At 48.7% G+C, this 22,640-nt stretch overlaps 1 protein-coding gene across 1 annotated transcript in view; it reads left to right on the top strand.

Moving 5' to 3' along the window:
- OSTN (osteocrin) overlaps positions 1-22,640 on the top strand; it is a 28,493-nt gene that overhangs the window by 5,040 nt on the left and 813 nt on the right. Inside the window, exons 3-4 of the mRNA XM_056849882.1 lie at positions 17,755-17,844; positions 20,529-20,746. Of these exons, the coding sequence (XP_056705860.1) occupies positions 17,755-17,844; positions 20,529-20,746 (308 nt within the window). The remainder of the gene's footprint in view (positions 1-17,754; positions 17,845-20,528; positions 20,747-22,640) is intronic.

The following is a 22,640-nucleotide window of genomic DNA, read 5'->3' as shown; positions in this document are numbered from 1 at the left end:
AGATTCAACCCTCCAAAGCATCCATTTTCTCCAGAGGAACTAATCTCTGCAAGTTGGGAGATGAGCTGCAATGCCAGGGGATCCGCAGATCCCACCTGGAGGCTGCTGGCATCCCTGCCCACATGACACCCTGGTGCATTCTGTGAGCCTTTAATGGGGGCATTTTGGAGAGTGCTGGGTGTGTGTTTGTGTTCAGCCTTCGCAATCTGATCTTCTGCCCTCTGTTACAGTTTCGTGGCAACAGAAATCCTGAAATGAAATAAAACTGTACTCTGAGCAAGTCACTCTGGATCTCTGAGCAGTGGAAGCTCCCAAAAGAACCGACCTCCGGAGTCAAGGTTTCCTCTCCAAAGCGATTTCGAATTCACGGAAAACAATTTGCAAAATTTGGGATGGTTTGGGAAACCACACTTTACAAATCATTGTCTTGTTTCTAAATAGCCGACTGCCAGCAGTGGAGACAGATTACAGCTTGCTGCTGCAATTTCTGGCCTCTGTCACATCGCAAAAAAAAAAAAGATCCAGTCCAGTTAGCCTCCTATTCCCATAGGAACAGATGCAGTGCATGGATCTGATAAATAGAATCGGAGGCAGAAGACACAACGAGTTGATTACAAACAGAAATACACACCTTACCCTCTCTAGCCTAACCCTTACGGGCAAATTGTAGCCAAGATTGGGGAAGGGTGGGGAGACTTGGCATTGTACCCAAAGATAGTTAAAGTTGGCAACTGCCGAGTGCTGGGTTCAAGTCCCACCTCAGCTACTGTGTGGCAGGAGCAAGCCACTCCTTCCCTGCCTCAAGTCCTGCTCTTTGACGTGAGAAATTTATTTATTTTATTCATGCAAACTTTTATATCTCTCCTTTCCTCTTGGTTCAACACAGCTTACAATATGAAACATTTTCAGCCTAAAACCAAAGACCCAGAATAGCAACCCCCAGAACACTTCCCCCTCCCCCCCCAAAAAAGATGCCTGCTGTTCAAACCCCCTCAAAAGACCTGGCAAACAGGTCATTTGCAGGCATTGCAGCGCCCCCCTGAAGATCGTCAACGAGGGATTTCCCCGTCACCTAGTCCACGAGCCCTTTCCACAGAGCCGGAGCCACGATGGAAAAGTCCCCGGCTCTGGTTGATGCCAGACGGGCCATCCTAAGCGGTGGGAGAGCCAACAGGAAAGGAGGACGACAAACTGAGAAGAACATGTTTGCTGTTGCGCAGTGACAGCAACGTCAGCCATTTGTGGTTAAACTGGCCAGGGAGTTCACAAGTTTATTCTTTGGGGGTATCTCACTCTCTATGTCTAGGCACTGGAATGCGATCATTCCAGTGGGGACACTTCCAGGGGGGTACTTTTGTTTACTAGCAAAATGAAACAGAAGTCCAGCGTTGCCTTACGGACTAACAGCCTTCATTCCATCATGAGCTCCTCTGACTCATGAAAGCTCATTGTGGAATAAATGTTAGCCTCGAAGAGGCCACACGGGACTTCTGCTTCCTTTTGACAAACTATTTGCAAACTTGTGGAACTGTTAAAGGATCGATCAGTTCAATGAGTAACTGCTCCATAATGCTAGGAAAAGTGGAAGGCAGCAGGAAAGGAGGAGAACCCAACATGAGATTAATGTATTTGCAGAGGATAGGACTCGCAATAAGAGGTTTAAATTGTGGGCAGAAAGGTACCAGCTGGATATTAGTGGGTAAATATTTGACAGTAAGAGTTGTTCAACAGTGGAATCGGCTGCCTAGGGAGGTGGTGAGTTCCCCCTCACTGGCAGTCTTTAAGCAGAGGCTGGACAAGCGCTTGTCAGGGATGCTCTAGGTTGCTCTTGCATTGAGCAGGGGGTTGGACTAGATGGCCTGTCTGGGCCCCTCCAAGTCTATGATTGTATGATTCTGTGAAATGGATCTCCAGTTAAAGGGACTAGGCAAGTAGGTGATGTGAAAGACCCTTGCCTGAGACCCTGGAGAGCCGCTGCCAGTCTGAGTAGACAATACTGACTTTGATGGACCAAGGGTCTGATTCAGTATAAGGCAGCTTCATGTGTTCATTGACTCCATAAAGGAAGCCACGGCCCTCCATTGGCAAGACCTGATCAAGGCTGTTTACAAAAGGACATTTTGGAAGACATTGATTCATAGTGTTGCCATAAGTTGGAGGTGACTTGAAGGCACATCACACACACACACACACACACACACACACACACACAAGCAATGTTGACACACCAGGAACAGGAGCCTTGCTAACTCTGGGTCTAGCAGGGATGGCTGAATCTTCCTTAAACTGAAGTTGTCTCTGTTGTTGCCAAAGATCCCATCTCAAGCAGCTGCTGCTGGTTCATGTGACAAAGGCTTCATCTCAAGGAGGTATAGCAGGGGATCCTTGACAAATGCACCTCAGAGCCAATACAGACATCTTCCAATAAAGAACCAAGGCTTGGCCGTTGAAACACAGAGCATGCAATAAGGTTGCCAGGTCCCTCTTCACTACTGGCGGGAGGTTTTTGGGGTAGAGCCTGAGGAGGGTGGGGTTTGGGGAGGGAAGGGACTTCAATGCCATAGAGTCCAATGGCCAAAGCGGCCGTTTTCTCCAGGTGAACTGATCTCTATCGGCTGGAGATCAGTTGTAATAGCAGGAGATCTCCAGCTATTACCTGGAGGTTGGCAACCCTAAGTTGCACCCAGAAACAGATTGGGAGCCAATGTGGATGATTAGTCTTGTCCACACAGGAAAACCCACTTGCAAATAATTGCTATAGCGCAATCTTCAGCAAGGTGACCTTACAAAGGTCAAGCGCAGCAGGGCCGTGCTCTCTGGCAACTTGTGCAAGGCCTGGTTTCGGGCCTGGGCTAACTGTGCTTAGTCAGTGGTTCCGTTCCCTCTACTGGTTTTGAGTCTATTTTGGGCTCTTTATCACTTCCAGGGAGACTATCAGAAGGGTCCTGCACCAGCCAAATCACTACATTCGGGCTCCTGCGGCCAGGGCGGTTCGAAGGCTGCAAATCATTTTCAGATGCCGTCCCGTCAACATCTTTCCCCCTTTTTGGTGCGTTTGCCTTTATCCTCCTGTTCTCTTGGAGGGCTGCACAGACACCCCCGATGATTTTGCTGCCTGCGAAGGGAGGGCTCGCATAGCAAAGAGTCCAAGGGGGGAAGCGATTTGGAACCCAGAAGCCAACCGGCAGGCCCCGTTCGTCAGTTGCAGCCTCCAGGACTTGACTGCGAACTCTGCTGACAAACTCCTTTTTGAGGGCAGCACAACAGGCCAAGCCCAATGGAATCAAAATAAATACAGGGTTATCTGAGAAACGTCTTTGCATCAGGGCCTCTGGGTTCCAAGCCGAAATGAAGACTAAAGCACATCTTGACTGCAACCCTAAGCAACCAGGGAGACCTCTAGGGCCCTGGAAGGGTAGATGGTCCCTTGGAAAGGGTCTCTGGCAGGTAATGGGAACCTGCCTTTCATAAGTTGCCAACTTGATGTTGGGAAATTCCTGGAGATTTGAGGGTGGAACCTGGGGAGTGTGGAACGCTTGGGGAGAGGAGGGAGCTCAGCAGCGATGTGATGGCAGAGTCAGCGTGGTGTGGTGGTTACGTGTGATGGACTCTAATCTGGAGAACCACGTTTGATTCCCCACTCCTCCACATGAGTGGTGGAGGCTAATCTGGTGAACTGGATTGGTTTCCCCACTCCTCCACATGGAGCCAACTGGGTGACCTTGGGCTAGTCACAGCTCTCTCCAAACTCTCTCAGCCCCACCTACTTCACAAGGTGTCTGTTGTGGAGAGAGGACGGGAAGGTGATTGTAAGCCAGTTTGAGACTCCTTAAAGACAGAGAAAACCAGTGTATAAAAACCAACTCTTCTCCTTTTTTTACCTTTTTACCTTTATAATATATATACTGTTGGATTTTGAGGGCTTCATTACTAAGTAGCAAAGGAGATGCGTATGAAAAATGCTCAGAGGTCAATCATGATTGACCCTATACTTTGTCACAAGGTTAAGCTTAGGGTTCCCACCTCCAGGTGGGGACCGAAGGTCTCCCAGAATTACCACCGTCCTTCCAGCGCCTGTCACTTAGGTATACTGTCCCTGAACACTGAAGTACCATTTTGCTCCCTTGATCCAGTCCTCCAGCCTATGACTCTCTAAAGAAAGGATGACAGAGGTTCCTTCCATGTAGATAAAAGGAAGTGAAAGAGGATGAGGATTTGATGTGGTCTAGAAAGGTACTGCCTGACTCATGAAAAATTTTGCGGTCAGCTTGGGCTTTTCCACACAACCGCGTATCTTTCAGCTTGGCAGTTCCCCGCCGCAACCTTTCATGCTCCTCTGTCCACATGGGCAATTAGGCTGAAGAGTAAATGACGTGTTCCATTGCAAAGGCATCTATTTTCCTACGCTTGGCCGGCTGGCGGCTTCTTAATAAGCTTTGGCTGGGACGGGTGCGGGAGAGTTTATTTCAGGTAATGAGGAACAGCAGGGGAAGAAATGGAGAAGCCTGACAAAAGAGTCCATGGGCACACTTCTGTAATACTCTCTCATTTCCCCGTTATCTAAGATGAAAAGACATGGGGAATTATCTTTTTTGCTGGAGATTTTTCTAAATTATTTTTTACCAGGAATTAACTCCTGGATCTGTGACTCAAGGGAGCTGCAATTGCATATATACTATGTTTTGTGAAATCATAGCTTTTCCAGCCTGAATCTACACCACAGAACTCTGGAACCTTCACTGCATGGGGGGCTTTCAGCAGCAGGGATGGGGGTCACGAGAGCCAGATCCACTGGTCACAAAACTGAGAATCTACACATCATCAGCACTTGTGCCTCATCTGTGGCTCCCCAGGATACGATCAGAGCTGCTTCGATGTATTTTGTCACCCCAAACATAAGAAAAGCCCTGCTGGATCAGACCCAGGCCCAACAAGTCCAGCAATCTGTTCACACAGTGGCCAACCAGGTGCCTCTAGGAAGCCCCCAAACAAGAAAACAAGGTATGCCCTTTGAGAGCCAGCTTGGTGTAGTGGTTAAGAGCGGTGGTTTGGAGCAGTGGAGTCTGATCTGGTGAACTGGGCTGTATTCCCCTCTCCTCCACATGAAGCCTGCTAGTCACAGCTCTGTCAGCCCCACCGACTTGACAGGGTGTCTGTTGTGGGGAGGGGAAGGGAAGGTGATTGTAAGCTGGTTTGATTCTTCTTTTAGTTGTAGAATCATTATTGATTATGATTTATTATCTTCACCATGATGTGTAGCATGTTTAAAGTGTGACACCTGTCTTGCCTTGTGGGAGTGAGCATGGTGTAGTGGTTAAGAGCGGTGGTTTGGAGTGGTGGACTCTAATCTGGAGAACCGGGTTTGATTCCCCACTCCTCCACATGAGCAGCGGAGGCTAATCTGGTGAATCGGGTTTGATTCCCCACTTCTACACATGAAGCCAGCTGGGTGATCTTGGGCTAGTCACACTCTCTCAGCCCCACCTACCTCACAGGGTGTCTGTTGTGGTGAGGGGAAGGGAAAGTGATTGGAAGCCAGTTTGATTCTCCCTTATGTGGTAGAGAACATTGGCCTAAGAAACCAACTCTTCTCCTCCTCCTCCTCCTGCACCCCTGCCATCTGGGTGCAAGACAGTCCAGAGGTCATGCACATCACACCACACACACACACACACACACACACACACCACCACCACCACCACCAATAGCCAGAAGGCAGCAGAGGATTCCCTGCAGTGTGTGCCACCACCTTCCTCACTGTGCTGTGACAAACTGTGATGTGTGCTGTGACAAACACAAAAAGTGATGGTATTGCTTTACTCCGCTCTGGTTAGAACTCAACTAGAGTACTGTGTTCAGTTTTGGGCACCACAATTTAAAAAAGATGTAGACATGCTGGAACGTGTCCAGAGGAGGGCAACAAAGATGGTGAGGGGTCTGGAGACCAAGTCCTATGAGGAAAGGTTGAAGGAGCTGGGAATGTTTAGCCAGAAGAGGAGAAGACTGAGAGGGGATATGAGAACCATCTTCAAGTACTTGAAGGGCTGTCACATAGAGGATGGTGCCGAGTTGTTTTCTGTTGCCCCAGAAGGCCGGACCAGAACCAATGAGTTGAAATTAAATCACAAGAGTTTCTGAATCAGGAAGAATTTTCTAACAGAGTGGTTCCTCAGTGGAACAGGCTTCCTCGGGAGGAGGTAAGAAGAGGTTAGATGGCCATCTTTCAGCAATGCTGATTCTGTGACCTTAGGCAGATGATGAGAGGGAGGGCATCTTGGCCATCTTCTGGTCACTAGGTATGGGGAGGAGGTAGTTGTGAATTTCCTGCATTGTGCAGGGGGTTGGACTTAATGACCCTGGTGGTCCCTTCCAACTATGTGATTCTATGAAACAGTTGCTTGAGGGTTTGGCCAGAGACCCTGCCCTGGGTGTGATGCACGTGGGACACTAATCTGTGTATACTCCAGTGAACACTACAGAGCATCACATGAACACTCATAAATGCATACAAAGCTGCCTTCTACTGACTCTGACCCTTGGTCCATCAAGGTCAGTATTGTCTACTTAGTCCAACAGCGCCTCTCCAGAGTCTCAAGTGAAGGTCTTTCCCATCACCCGCTGCCTGGTCCTTTTAACTGGAGATGCCAGGGATTGAACCTGGGACCTTCTGAATGCCAAGCAGATGCTCTGTCACTGAGCCACGGCCCCTCCTGTTCCAGCAGTTTCTCCTCAATGCAGAGGGCTGATGCACACATGAAGCTCCCAAGTGTATAGAGGTTGCTCTTTTCTTTCACCCAAGCAAACTAGAATGCCCAATCTTCCACGCGTGCATACAACTGCCCCCTCCTTTGATAAAAATAGAGTTTGAAATGGGTTGCTTTTTCAGACGCCCTTGCTGGGCAGGGAGTACGGCAGAGTTCCTGTTGGTAGCAGAGGACAGGACTCGCAATAATGGTTTTTTTTGTGGGTGGAAAGGTACCGGCTGGATACTAGGAAAAAACTTTTTACAGTAAGAGTTGTTTGACAGTGGAATCAGCCACCAAGGGAGATGGTGAGCCTCCCCCTCCCTGGCAGTCTTCAAGGAGAAGCTGGACAAGCACTAGTCAGGGACGCTCTAGGCTGGTCCTGCATTGAGCAGGGGGTTGGACTGGATGGCCTCTTCCAACTCTATGATTCTATGACTGGTGACAATTTGCACAGGAGACACTTCTGATTGGAACCTATCTGGTGAATGCCATGGCAATGTTACAGAAAGCACAACCCAGAGGGATGATGAGGGATGCAGATGCCACCGTTCATTGGGCTAGTCAGTACAATATTTGACATTAACCTTTGGGGATCTTCCTGAACAAAAACAAAAGGAGATGATGTCCCAGTTGCTAATCACTAGTCTTTAGAACCAAGGAAAAGAGGAATGTTTGGCAAACGATGGCCCGGATCGGAGCTTGTTTGGATCCAGCCTGGCCTGTCGCTCATGATAATCCAATAACCTTGATCAGTGCAACAAAGCACAATGCAAGAGACGGGAGAATGTGCCGAGCGGCGGGAGAGAGGGAGGGAGGGAGAGGTGCAGGACAAGGAGCAGTGGAAAATCTTGAGAAATGATGTAAGAGGAGCAGAGGCAGCGACTGGCGTGGGGAGGCTTCATCAGAGACTATAAAAACTCAGAGCACGAATGAAGATCAGAGATAAGGCAACAGGGTTTCAGCCCAGAAGGTCCCATCTTGCCCGGGGTCCAGCCGCTTCCTTTGCAACGGCAGGCAAGGTGAGTGGGGAGTGGGCATCTCTGCAACTTTTCTTACTACTCTGTGCTTCTGTTATGCTTTTTAGAAAAATTCAAACACAAAAAGCTATTTCAGAACTGGCAAGAAAAAAAGCACCATTTGTGCAGGGGGACACTTGGGTTCCCTTTTCACCTCTGACGCGTCTTGTCTCACTGCAATTCTCTAGCAGAGAAATAAAAGTGGACCAAAATTGTCTTCGCGGGTGGCATTGTGCTCACTCTACCAGAAGCGGCTTTTTATTCTTCTTGAGCAGGCAAGTGGGGTGATCCTGAGACAGTTTTCTTGGAAGTAAGCCCTCCCTGAATTCAATAGGACCTACTCCAAAGTAAATATGCAAAAGATTGCAGCCTAAGATAACCCTGTTCTTTTTTTTTCTTTTAATGTTCGCTCTGTTTAGCTGAGTCTAAGAATAATTACATGAAATGTTACCTCAAAAGACTGCTGGGAAGCTCCTGGATTAACCACTCTGCAGGTCAAGGGGTTCTGCTCCTTTTCTATGAAATATGGCAACGTGGGTTGGAAAAGAGAATTTTCACTCTGGGAAGCATGAGGGATTCTCTTAAACTCTTTCAGTGTTCACATCTGCAGGTGTGTTTTAAAGTGTTGTTCGGACTCCCGCAGGCTTATAAATGCAGACTAGAGAGACAAATCCAGATGTTTCCCAATACACCTCATCCCCGCCTGAAACGAGGTCTCCTGCTGTGTGCCAGGTGCATGTGGGGAAGCGTAAGAGGCAGGGCCAGGAGCTGCAGCCACTGTGGTTTCCACAGGGAGGAAACTCGTCCATCGAAGGGCCAGAGTTGCTCTGGAGGACATTCTCCTCAGCACCTTCCCTCCCCCCCAGACTCATTCCTCCCAACCAATCCCCCCTCCCTGTTTAAATGTAGAACATCAGCTCCTTGCAGGCAGAAACCTCCGTTGCTGCTACTGTGGGCTTACTTGATTCTCTTGCAAAGTGCCAAGCCTCTATTGATGGACCCAGAGACTCATGCTGGATCAGCTCCCTCGGGGTATCCTTAAGACTTCCAAATTCACACACAGGGGTTTTTTGTTTTTTTCTCCTCTCACAAGTCTAGGGTTACCAGCTCTGGGTTGGGAAATTCCTGGATATTTGGGAAGGGGGCTGGAACCTGGGGAGGACATGGTTTGGGGAGGGACCTCAACAGGGTATAATTCCACAGAGTCCAGCCCCCCAAACAGCCATTGTCTCCAGGGGAACTGGTCTCTGTCGTCTGGAGATTAGTCATAATCCTGGGAGATCTACAGCCACCACCTGGAGGTTGGCCACCCTAAATTAATCCATACATGCTTTAGAGCTGTACTTGGAGACTGAAATGTTTTATTTAGCTACGTACATTTTGGTAAGATATTTTCCATGTGGGTTTTTTACCTTGTTTTTCTCTGTTGTTCATCGTGACTTTTTTATGTTTCTTTTCATGTGTGTGTTCATTATAATGGTCCCATACACTGAATGTTATGTGTCTCCATGCTGTACATTTTTTACCTCTCCCTTCCTCCGAAATGCTGAAAGCAAGCCATGTTCATGCTTCTCCTCTCCTCAAGTTCATCCTCACAAAACCCCTATTTGGTAGGCTATACCTAAGATTTCCCAGTAAGGTTTAAGGGAATGTGAAACACACCAAGACATTTCCTCAAACGTGCTGAATGCCTAATCTTTTGCCAGTCCAGCTGCTTCCCCGTGGTACCTCTTGTCTTCTTTCATGGAAACTAATGTGGGCACTAGTGAATAGAGGGTTGATATAGGGTTGACTTGGGTTCAAATCCCTGCTTGGCTATTGGGTGGCCTTGGGCTAGCCACACTTTCTCAGCCTTACCTACCTTACAGGGTTGTTGTGAAGATAACACACAGGAGGAGAGAACCACGTAAGATCCCAAGAGCTTCTCAGAGGAACAGCAGCAATTTAAAAAGTTACAAAATTACATAAAAATAGAAGATTATCCAAAGCAATTGCGCAGGACAGCTATTATTTTAATGTACGGAAGTCATTCTTCGCCTTAACCACAGAATCTGAGCTTTTTTTATGTGTGTGTAGAATTTCCCTTTCTACGATGGCACAATCAAGAAATCAGTTCTTTCCTATGTGTGTAGAAATGGGATTCTTTTGTTTTACATTGTTTTTATTACTTTGTAAGCAACATTGGGTTGCTATATTGGTAGAGAGGTAGCGGCCAGATTGCTCCAAACAGACAAAAAAAACCCAGTCACCAGGAGTCAGGCCTTGTTCCTGGATGCCCTTCCCTCATCCTTGTGACTCCTTTTTGGGAATTTAAGGTGGAAGCTTTCATTGGATGCCTTTCTAGCTCCCTCAGTGTCCCTCCCTGTTGTTGTTTTTCTGCTTGCCACCATGGTGTAGTTGTTAAGAGCAGTGGTTTGGAGCGGTGGACCCTGATCTGGAGAACCGGGTTTGATTCTCCACTCCTCCTCCACATGAGCAGCAGAGGCTAATCTGGTGAACTGGATTTGTTTCCCTGCTCCTACACATGAAGCCAGCTGAGTGACCTTGGGCTAGTCACAGCTCTCTCAGCCCCACCTACCTCCCAGGGTGTCTGTTGTGGGGAGGGGAAGGGAGGGTGATTGTAAGCTGGTTTGATTCTCCCTTAAGTGGTAGCGAAAGTCAGCATATAAAAACCAACTCTTCTTCTGCCAGCAGAAACAGAAGTGGGGAGGCAAGCCTGTGGGCAGGGCAGAGTATAAGTCCAGGGGATTCTTTGGGGCCACACACACTTAGGGTTTCAACCTCCTCCAGGGCCAAGAATTCTCCTGGATTTACAACTGATCTCCAACACTACAGAGATTGGTTCCCCTGAAGGAAATGGCCTCTCTGGAGGGTGGACTTATGGCATTTATTTATTTATTTATTTATTTATTTATTTATTTATTTATTTTCAGACTTATAACTCGCCCTTCCCAGCAAGCCGGCTCAAGGTGGGTAACATCATTTTAAAAACATAGAAAAACATTAAATAATACATAAAATCATTAGTAAAATCAAACAGTAAAACTCTAAACCCCAGTAGGATTGCCAGCTCCGGTTGGAAATACCTGGAGATTTTTTTTGGAGGGGGGGGGGTCTGAGGAGGGCGGGGTTTGGAGAGGGGAGGGACTTCAATAACATAGAGCCCAATTGCCAAAGTGGCCATTTTCTCCAGGGGAATCGAACTCTATCACCTGGAGATCAGTTGTAATAGCAGGAGATCTCCAGACACTACCTGGAGGTTGGCAACCCAGCATCCCAGCTGCCCCTCCCCAAATCTGTTCTCCAGCAGCATGGCTTCAGGAGTTTCCCAAGTTGCAATTGGCAATCCTACAACCACTATTTGTGAGGAATTATGTTCTCATTCCTGGGTTTCACAGATTACAGTAAAGCTTTTGACAGTGTGGATCATGAAAAGCTATGGTTGGTTTTAAAAGAAATGGTTGCACCACAACATCTGATTGGTTTGATGCACAATCTGTACTCTGGTCCAGAGGCTACTGTTAGGTCAGACTATGAAGAAACAGAAGTGTTTCCAATTGGCAAAGGTGTTACACAAGGGTGTATTTTATCTCCCTGTCTCTTCAATCTGTTTGCAGAACGTATCAAAAGCAAAACTGGACTAGGTTTAGATAAAGGTGGAGTGAAAATTGGGGGGAGTAACATTATCAGTTAGAGATATGCTGATGATACTAAATTACTGGCAGAAAATAGCGAAGATTTGAAATGACTATGTGAAAGTTAAAGCAGAAAGTGCTAAAGCAGGACTACAGCTGAACATCAAGAAGCCAAAAGTAATGACTACTGGGGAATTACTCAACTTTAAGGTTGACAGTGAGGAACTGAAATTGTCCAGGACTTTCTATTCCTTGCTCCACCATCAACCAAAAGGGAAATTGCAACCAATCAGAAGGTGACTGGGAAGGGCAGCCATGAAGGAGCTAGAAAAGATTCTGAAGTGTAAGGATGTGTCACTGGTAACCAAGTGCAAGTTAAGTTGTGGCACTGTATTCCTTATTACTATGTATGGGTGTGAAAGCTGGATAATGAAGAAAGCTAACAGGAAGAAAGTTGATTCCTTTGAAATCTGTAAAACTCTTCTGTTTTACAGATACTGTAGACTACCAAAGAGACAAATGAAGTTGTTTTAATTCTTCCCAGGAAATCCTTTCCCAGGGTCCAACTCCTAAATCTCCAGGAATTTCCCAACCCAGAGTTGGCAGCCCTAGAAGGGACAACAGCAGCAGGAATAAAACCCTCTGGTTTTGCCACAGTATAATTATCCTTCCCAATATCTACTATCTTTGGTAAGCCACAAATGGGTTGAAATGGGAGATTAAAGCCACACCATATTCATGCAAAAACTAATAGAGGTGGTCACATGGATTTGTTTTCCAATATGATCCAACATTTTAAAAAAGAAGAATGCAGTATGAGAAATTTAAAAAGTTTTGACACAGAAGCGGGCTTTTCAAAGGGAGACCTGGCAGCCATTTGCTGGGGGGAGAGGGGAATCATACAATCATAGAGTTGAAAGGGACCACCAGGGTCATCTAGTTCAACCCCCAGCACAGTCTAGGAAATTCACAACTACCTCCCCTCACACACATCCCAGTGACCCCTACTCCATGCCCAGAAGGTGGGGGAAAACCCTCCAGGATCCCTGGCCAATCTGGCCTGGGGAAAAATTGCTTCCTGACCTCAAAGTGGCGATCAGCATTACCCTGGGCATTTTTATTTACTTTATTTCCACCCTGCTTTTTTCCCCAATGGGGACCCAAAGCAGCTGACATGCTTCTCCTCTCCTCCATTTTATCCTCACAACACCCACCCTGTGAGGTAGGTTAGCCTGAGAGTGCGTGACTGGCCCCAGGTCACCCAGTGAGCTTCCATGGCAGAGTGCGATTTGAACCTGGGACTCCCAGATCCTAGTCTGATAAATTAACCACTACACAACACTGGCTCTCTCTAAAAGTACCAGGACATGGCAAAAAACCTGACACCACTCTAAACTTGACCGTTTTATGTTGCATCCTATCAAAACATGTTGACTACAGGTGTATCAAAGTTTTGGGGTAGAATCTGACAATTTTGGTAGGATTGAAATTTTGTTGGGAAATACAAAGATGGTTCAAATATTCCCCAGAATGTTCTCACCCAATCAGGGCTCATGCTCTGCAGGGGCACAGCACAGGTTTAGCAGCTGGGCATCAGTGAGGGCAAGTGAGGGCAAAATAAATGAAAAACTGAATATTTTGGGAAGAAAAGTGCTGAGAAATTGCCTTGAAGCGGTGGCATTTATTCAGCTGAAAAAATGCTAACAAAAACCTGTATTTCTGGCTCTGCTGTACTGTTAACTAAAGGAAGTGTGTTTTCTCTGGACTCGGAAATCATGACACCAGGTTTCAAAAGTGATTAACGGCCCCCAGTATCTGGCATTCGATGAGATGCTTGTTCCTGGCAGTGCCGGAGTTGAAAGCATTTTTTTTTTTAATTACAAATAACAAACTACTTGTGGATTCTCATTCTCTCTTGGAATATGAGAACAGAAGGGTTCCTTTCATGTTGTAGCTACAGGTTGGATTGAGCCATGTTTTGCTGGAATTAACTGGTAATCTCCTTTTTTGAGATAAACAAAGTGCCAGGAGATTCAGGCTCTTTCAAAACTTCCTGCCGCGGCAGACAAACCCACAAAGAAGTTAAATGGACCTACTTTGAGATGAATGAAGTTGTTTTAATTCTTACGAGACCTCTTGGGCAAATATTTTAGCCATGCCAGCTGAATGGGACCCCCTTAGGGTTGCCAACCTCCAGGCAGAGCCTGGAGATCCCTGGAATTACAATGGGTCTCCAGGCTACCAAGCTCAGTTCCCCTGGAGGAAATGTCTGCTTTTTTTTGGGGGGGGGGTGAAGTTGTTGGCATCACATCCCTGTTAAGGTCTCTCCCCTCTCCAAACCCTGCCATCCCCAGGCTCCACCCCCAAAATCTCCAGGAATTTTTCAGATGCTTCCCCAAACCCCACAAGCTGGACAACCCCTAACCCTATTTTTGTGCCTCCCTGGCCATGGATATTCCAAGGGCCACCGTCTCTGAACACAGAGGTTTCTTCTACTTATCATGGCCAGTAACGATTGACTGACCCTGCTTTTGTGAATTTGCCATGGGTGACCCCAAATGCCACGCTTTAATTTTACACAGGGTCTTTCCCATTTTGTCTGCACTGGATCGAAGGTCCTCCCTTCCATCGGGAAATGCCAAGTTTGAAAGTTAGAAGAGAGAGAGCGAGCGAAATCTCTCCCCGTCTATTTTCTCCAGGCCAGCTGTGATTTTTTAAACCTCTGCCAAGTCACCATGATTCTAAATGACAATTTCCCCTACCCCCACGCCTTTTGATAACTCCAGGAAATGGTTCTCTGTTGAAACCTTTTGGTAGTCTATCAAGATTATGATCAGTCTTTAAAAGCTGCACATGAAATGAGGTGACAGAGATAGATAGATAGAGAGAGAGAGAGAGAGAAAGAGAGAGAGAGAGAGAGAGAGAGAGAGAGAGAGAGAGAGAGAGAGAGAGAGAGATATGCACAACTCCTGATGTCACTTCTCCTTCCAAGTGAACTGCCTAAATAATTTGCGGGCATCTGTGATTCATTCAGGCCAAGTCCTTTTCCTGGTAATGTGAAATAAGATTATCTAAAGGGTGGAGCTGAGAAGCATCTGTGGCATTTGGCAGATTATAAGGTATGCATCCAAAGATAACTGGCTCACCCTTTGGATGATCCCCGTTTATTCACCGACTGATCTTGCTCTTGTCAGAACAACCACCTCTCCCCTTGGAGTTGGCATCGGGCAAAGGAGAGGATGCCAGCCAGCTGGCAAGGCACATCTTTCCAGAGGGCTTCTGTCTTCTCAGAGTACGCAATAGCCCATGTGTCTGTGAAAATGGACTAGGGGTGGGCCAAGTGCATTGCTCACCTTATTGTTTTTAATGATAACAATTTTGGAAACCCTGACTGTAGGGATGCCATCCTCCAGGTGGGACCTGGGGATGTCCTGGAATTACAGCTCATTTCCAGGATACAGAGATCAGTACCCTTGGAGAAAATGGATGCTTTGAATGGATGCCTTTGAAGGACTGGTGGCTAGGGGGGACATGGCAACCCTAGAAGTGTGTGTGTGTGTGTGTGTGTGTGTGTGTGTGTGTGTGTGTGTGTGAGAGAGAGAGAGAGAGAGAGAGAGAGAGAGAGAGAGAGAGAGAGAGAGAAAGAAAGAAAGAAAGAAAGAAAGAAAGAAAGAAAGAAAGAAAGAAAGAAAGAAAGAAAGAAAGAAAGAAAGAAAGAAAGAAAGAAAGAAAGAAAAGTGCTGTCTGGAGTCCAAGTCCTATGAGGAAAGGTTGCAGGGGCTGGGTATGTTTAACCTGCAGAGGAGAAGACTGAGAGGGGACACGATAACCACCTTCAAGTACTTGAAGGGTTGTCATGTAGAGGATGGTGCCGAGTTGTTTTCTGTTGCCCAGAAAGTCAAACCAGACCAACAGGTTGAAATTAAATAAAAAGAATTTTTGGCTAAACATTAGGAAGATTTTTCTAACTGTCAGAGCAGTTCCTCATTGGAACAGGCTTCCTCCGGAGGTGGTGAGCTCTCCTTCCCAGGAGGTTTTTAAGCAGAAGCTAGATGGCCATCTGTCAGCAATGCTGATTCCATGACCTTAGGCAGATCATGAGAGGGAGGGCAGGAAGGTTTGCATCAGCGTTTGGCTTTCGTGGCCCTTTCTAACATCCCCAGGGTAGTGCTGATTGCCACTTTGGGGTCAGGAAGCAATTTTCCTCCAGGCCAGATTGGCCAGGGACCCTGGAGGGGCATTTTTTGGCCATCCAAAGTGGCCATTTTCTCCAGGGGAACTGATCTCTGTAGTCTGGAGATCAGTTATAATTCCAGGATATCTCCAGGCCCCACCTGGAGGTTGGCAACTTGAAGCTGAAGTCAGGCACAGCGAATCCTAGAATCATAGAGTTGGAAGGGGCCATACAGGCCATCTAGTCCAATCCCCTGCTCAGTACAGGATCAGTCTATACGGTAGTAGCTGAGATTTGAGAGGGAAAGCTAAACCCCAAAGAGGCTCTATAAAAATGGCTGCCAACATCCAGGTGGTGGCTGGAGATCTCCTGGAATTACAAGTGATCTCCAGACCACAGGGATCAGTTTTCTTGCTGCACCCCACAATCTCGAGGCACTCTGGACGGCTGCCCCCCTCAGCAAGGCCTCTCCAGTTCTGGAGAGCAAAGCCGGGCTCTTGGCCTGCAAACTGGCCTTTGCTTCTAATTTTGCCCGAATCAAAATGACTTTTGTATCTTGGATCCCATCCTGTTTATTTTCATTAGCGTGCCGGTGCTTATTTTTAGCTGCCTGGGATGACTGAACAGCGGTGCAGATGTTTCGCCGTGAAAACGGTGTGTGTTTAACCTCACCGTTTATTTTTACACACACACCCCCTCCACTTCCGTCTCCAGATAATCAGGATGTGGTTCGTTGTGTGGGATAGACTGCAACTTCTCACTCCGGTGGAAATCCCTGGACAAAAAGAGGGCCTTGGAGAAAAACGACCAGGGTAGGGGGCTGAGTCCTTGCACTGTGCAAAGCAGCACCCCAGGGGCGGTGGCTTTTTTGGTCTCCTCTGATCCTTGTTCCACCTGAAGAGCCAAAGCACTGTTCCTGCCCCCCCCCCACAAGCAGTTCTGCACAGTCTAGGCCCCTGACAGTCCTGAACATACATGAAACTGCTTCTACATAGGGTTGCCAACCTCCAGGTACTACCTGGAGATCTCCTACTATTACAACTGATCTCCAGCCAATAGAGATCAGTTCACCTGGAGAAAATGGCCGCTTTGGAAGGTAGACTCTATGGGGAGGGGTCGTGGCTGGGCTTGCCAGGTCCCTCTTCTCAACTGGTGGGAGGTTTTGGGGGCAGAGCCTGAAGAGGGCGGGGTTTGGGGAGGGGAGGGACTTCAATGCCATAGTGTTCAATTGCCAAAGCAGCCATTTTTCTCCAGGTGATCTGATCTCTATCGGCTGGAGATCAGTTGAATTAGCAGATCTCCAGCTACTACCTGGCAGTTGGCCACCCTAGCCATGGCTCAGTGGAAGAGCATCTGCTTGGCATGCAAAAAGCCCCAGGTTCAATCCCCGGCATCTCCAGTTAAGAAACTAGGCAAGTAGGTGATGTGAAAGACCCTCTGCCTGAGACCCTGGAGAGCCGCTGCCGGTCTGAGTAGACAATACTGACTTTGTTGGACCGAGGGTCTGATTCAGTATAAAGCAGCTTCGTGTGTTCATGTGTGTTCAAGTCTGTCCCCTGTAAGTATACATGGTCTTGTTTTTCTTACTAATTCTTCTCCCCAGACACTGCCCCCACCACAACCCTACTGGTGAGTCAGGCCAAAAGGAGGGGGTTTGGAAGACCTGACATTGTGTCTCCTGAGCCCTTGCGGAACTGGAAGCTGCAGTTCCACCCCTGGCCTTGTACGGTGGTGGCGCTGCAGCCCAGCAGAGAACAAGTCCTTCCACCATAGGGTTGCCAACCTCCAGGTAATAGCTGGAGATCTCCTGCTATTACAACTGATCTCCAGCCGATAGAGACCAGTTCACCTGGAGAAAACGGCTGCTTTGGCAATAGGACTCTATGGCATTGAAGTCCCTCCCCTCTCCAAACCCAGCCCTCCTCTGGCTCCACCCCAAAAACCTCCCACCGTTGGCAAAGAGGGACCTGGCAATCCTATTCCACCAGCGCTTGCCGCTGGAATACCTGGATCCAGCCCATGGTGCTTTGCAGTATGATGAAGCCGAGGAGGACCAACGGTTTTAGATTCTGTCACTGGCACAGGAAAGCAGGTGAGGCGGTGTGGTTCATACCTCTGGCGGCAGACTGGACTTGACGGGCCCACCTGCTGGACTGTAAAAAATTACCTGTTGTGGTTTGCAGATGCTGCGAGTGGCTGCATACTTCCTCCTGGCTGTGAACCTGCTCCAGTGGCAATCTGGCCCCTCTTTTCACACCGATGCATTGCAACAGGTAAGTGCTTGGCCTGGAATCGGGCGCTGGCATTTCTCACCAGCAAAACTCACTGCGTGGTACCTTTTCACCATCTTTCTCCCTGGACGAATCACTTCCTTGTTGGGAAAGTACCACCCAGCGTTCAGATTTGTATTTCACCTTAATTTAATGCACCTGCCACAGAAAACGCATTGCAGACATAGTGAGCTATATTGCCGCAATGCCCCTGAGGATAAAGCACCAGGAGCAATCACCAGCCAAAACAGGGTTATAATGTAAAACTCATAGGCCATTTATGCATGGCTGTTTCCTCGAGGTCACCCTGCCGGCTACTTCGGGGCTTGGCTTTGATTATGCTTGCATTTTCTGACCGCCAGAGGTCGCCTGGCTCTCCCAACACGCTTCTGCACGATTTTCCCATGTTTTCTGGATGCTGGCTAAACACGAATCCAGAAAACGTGGCCAAAATGCGCAGGGAGAGCGAGGCAACCTCTGAGGGTCGGAAAAGGCAAGCATAATCAAAGCAAAGCCCCGAAGTAGTCGGCGGGGTGACGGCGAGGAAACAGCCAGGCAGAAATAGCCATGTTTTGGGGGAGTGATCCGAACCAACAGACATTCTCTTTTGGCACAAGGAAGGGACCACAGAGGGCAAGGGGGCCGAGGGAGCAGGCACAGTAGGGTTTGGACGCTTCCGGAAATGTTTTGCAGAAATATTGTCGAAGGCTTTCACGGTCAGAGTTCATTGGTTCTTGTAGGTTATCCGGGCTGTGTGACCGTGGTCTTGGTATTTTCTTTCCTGACGTTTCGCCCACAGCTGTGGCAGGCATCTTCAGAGGAGTAACACTGAAGGACAGTGTCAGTGTTACTCCTCTGAAGATGCCGGCCACAGCTGCTGGCGAAACGTCAGGAAAGAAAATACCAAGACTACGGTCACACAGCCCGGATAACCTACAAGAACCAGTTTTGCGGAAAGCTAAGATCTAGGAGAGGGCCACGGAGCAGAGCAGAGAAGTGTCTCTTCCCAGAGGACCCCTGGGAGCCCCACAGTTTGCGGGTCCCTCCCCGTTGCAATAGGGAGGCATTCGTTTAGCAGGGAGTCTGGAAGACATCATAAGAAGGCGTCTGACTTCAGGAAGGGTTTTGTGAACAGGAACAATGTGGCAGATGAGGAAGCAGCGGGGAAGGAAGGAAGGGGAGCGCAGGAATGCTGCAGGGAAGCTATCGAAGACCCAGCCTGAGCAATTCGCTTTTTCACACAACATAAAACATTGGAGAACTATTTGAATAAAAACAAAGAGTTTTCCGTCATCAAACAATTTGCTGAGCACAGTTTGTGGACAAACCATAACATGAAGCCAAGGTTGTCAGGCAGAGCCATTGGACTCCGCTGCATGTTCAGATGAGACAGGCACAGGAACCAGGGTTGCCAGTCTCCAGGTGGAGCCTGGAGATCTCCCAGAATTACAACTGACCTGCAGATGACAGAGATCCGTCAGCCTGGAGAAAATAGCAGTTTCAGAAGGTCTAAAAGGCATTACGCTCCGTTGATTACCCTCCCCTCCCCAAAGTCTGCTTTCCCCAGGCTCCACCCCCAAACCGCCAGGATTTTCCCAACCCAGAGTTGGCAACCCTAAAGGAAAGAGAAATGAGCTTCTGAAAACCCACCCTGGCTGATGGGGCAGGGCAAGTCCTTCCACTAGCCGGCCGGCCTGGTGGCCCTATAGCCCCACCCGGGCTGGGCTTGATGTTAGGGGTCCAGAAGGGCCCCCAAGATCATGCACAAGAAGCTAATTACCTGGGAATCAAAACTTTGGTGAAATGTTAGGAAAACGCAATTCATTGCCTTTGGAGATCCACTGGGGGAGGAGGGAAAGGACACGGGAAAGAGGATGCTGCTCATGTGCTGAATGCCCCACTTGGGGCTCCACCTGCTCCACCTGAGGCTCTACCTGGGCAGAGCTATTTCAAGGTATGTGGTCATCCTGACACCCACCACCTCCAGCTGCAACACCGCAGGGAGGGGCTCGGCTTGGACCCGCCCACCAGCGCCATCTGCCCAGGAGGTGAGGCCAGTTGTCTCCCGTGGCTACTGATGAGTGGAAACAAGCCAAGACCCCGCAGAGCAATGGTGCCTGCCTCATTGTGCCACCCCCCAAGAAGTTGTGAGGGCGGTTTGGCCCAAGAACCAGCCATGGATCTTGACTAGGGTTGCCAACCTCCAGGTGCTAGCTATTACAACTAATCTCCAGCTGACAGAGATCTGTTCACCTGGAGAAAAGGGCCGCTTTGGCAATTGGACTCTATGGCATTGAAGTCCTTCCCCTCCCCAAACCCCACCCTCCTCAGGCTCTGCCCCAAAAACTTCCCACCGGTGGCAAAGAGGGACCTGGCAACCCTAGTCTAGACTACTGACCACCATCTTTCTCCTAAGGAATCCCCCAACAGATTTCTCCTTCCCTTTCTTATTGATTCTTTGCAGCTCACTCTCTCTCCATCCAAACAATACCAGAGGGTCGAGCCTGCAGACACCCGGCAGAACGTGTCATGGGGGCAAGGAAGAAGTTTGCCCCGTTGATCTGCACTGCCTTGACGCTCTATCATGACCCAGCCCCACAGGATCTTGCACCCAGGCTGTGCCTGCCAATGCTAAAGGAGGGGGGGAAGGCCAGCAGCCGGCCCACCCTTCTCCATTTCCTTTGCAGCCTTTCAGTTCTTCTCGTGTCCTGGGCATGGGCCCACTGTCCCCCTCCAATGAAGAGAAGTCGGCTGCCGATCTGGCCACAAAGCTGCTGCTCCTAGACGAACTGGTGTCCATCGAGAATGACGTCACGGAGACCAAAAAGAAGCGCAGTTTCCCGGGGTTCGGCTCCCCCCTCGACAGGCTTTCGACTGGCTCCCTGGATCTGAAAGCCAAGCAGAGGTGGGCCGTATCCGGAGGGGTGCAAATGTCCAGGTTTCCTCATAGCGTTATTTCTGCCGCAGCTGGTGAGGGTGGAGTGGAATTGGAAGGAGTGGAAGATGAGGTGTAGAGGGGGTTCAGATTCCCCTTTAACCCCAAATGTGACCTTGGCCCAACCTTGCAGGGTTGGTGTGAAGGCAGACTGTTGCTCTGAGGTCTTTGGGCAACTAGCATAAGATCACCTCATTGTGATGTCCAGAAATCTGGATCTTTCCTTGATTCTGGGCATGTTACTGGTCCTTTCTCCCTGCCTTCTGTCTGCGTGGGATTTTCTTGCATGGAGGGGCGAAGTCCACATGAACACATGAAGCTGCCTTACACTGAATCAGCGCCTTGGTCCATCAAAGTCAGTATTGTCTACTCAGACTGGCAGCGGCTCTCCAGGGTCTCAGGCAGAAGAGGGTCTTTCACATCACCGACTTGCCTAGTCTTTTAAATTGGAGATGCCGGGGACTGAACCTGGGACCTTCTGCGTGCCAAGCAGATGCTCTACCATTGAGCCACAGCCCCTCCCCATCCATCACGTGGCCCTCCCTATGCCTATTATTTAGGATCCCAGAATCATAGAAACAGAGCTGGAAGGGACCACCAGGGTCATCTAGTCCAACCCCCTGCAAGACGCAGGAAATTCAAAACTACGTCCCCCCCACACACACCCAGTGACCCCTACTCCATGCCCAGAAGACGGCAAAAAACAACAAAAAACTCCTGGTAAAGTAATGTTGCCAACAGGCCTGGAGAAAAAAGTTCCCTCCCTCTAATAAGGTGTGGAAATGGGCGCTTGAACCTTGTCATGGCACAGAGGCAAACAGCATCACCTGGCAAACAACAGCCCCTTACACCTCTACTAAAGAGACGGGGCAGTTTTTTCCTCCAGAGCTGTTGGCAACCCTCGTTTGAAGTAGTGCAGTCCAGAGCCTCTGTTGCATGGGAGGCCAATTTTTCAGGCTGACCACTCACCCACTTCAGGCGGGTAACCTCCCAGCAGATGGGCTGACCCACATTTGCTTCCTAGCCCATGGGAGAAATGTGGGGAGCAGAAATGCTGTACAATGTGCCACTGTCACACCCAGGTGACACCTCATACATGACATCAGCATGTCAGATTACATACTGACATCACGTCCAGGGTTTGACCCGGAAGTGACGGTGGCCCATGTCATGCAGCAGCATTTCCACTCCTTGCCCCTCCTCCTAAGCTCCCGAGGAGTCAAGGCGATCGCTGCATGTACAGTAGGGTTGCCAACCTCCAGGTGGTGGTTGGAGATCTCCCGGGGTTACACCTGATCTCCAGGTGACAGAGATCAGTTCCCCTGGAGAAAATGGTCGCTTTGGCAATTGGACTCTATAGCATTGAAGTCCCTCTCCTCTCCAAATCCTGCCCTCCTCAGGCTCCAGCCCCAAAATCTCCAGGTATTTCCCAACCTGGAGCTGGCAACCTTACCCAGTGAGCTTCATGGCCGAGTTGGGATTTCAGGTTTCACCGGTTGTAGTCCAATACTACGACACCACAAGAGCAGCCACAACACTACTGATAAAGAAAGAAATGGTCGAATGACTGTTCTTGATTTGCCTACTAGCGTAATTTGCATGCTATGCACATCATTGTGCAAATTGATTCGTATAATATGCAGAACAGATTGGGGGGAGCGACCCCCTTAGTGGCTTGTAAACGGACTCAGTAAAATCGTTCAGTGCAAAGGAAATGCGTTGCTATAGCTTGGGGCGGCACTAGAGGGCGGCCTTCCCTTACCAAAGGCCCGGCTGGGCTCCTGTTTGCTTTCCATCGTGCAAATCCTTCCTGGCGTAAAAGTTGGTCAGGCTCCCATCCTGTTGACACAGCTAGTTCATTTAT

Source organism: Euleptes europaea, chromosome 5 (genome assembly GCF_029931775.1).
Source record: "Euleptes europaea isolate rEulEur1 chromosome 5, rEulEur1.hap1, whole genome shotgun sequence".
Classification (NCBI taxonomy): Eukaryota; Metazoa; Chordata; class Lepidosauria; order Squamata; family Sphaerodactylidae; genus Euleptes; species Euleptes europaea.
This window is presented reverse-complemented; position numbering and strand designations above follow the sequence as displayed.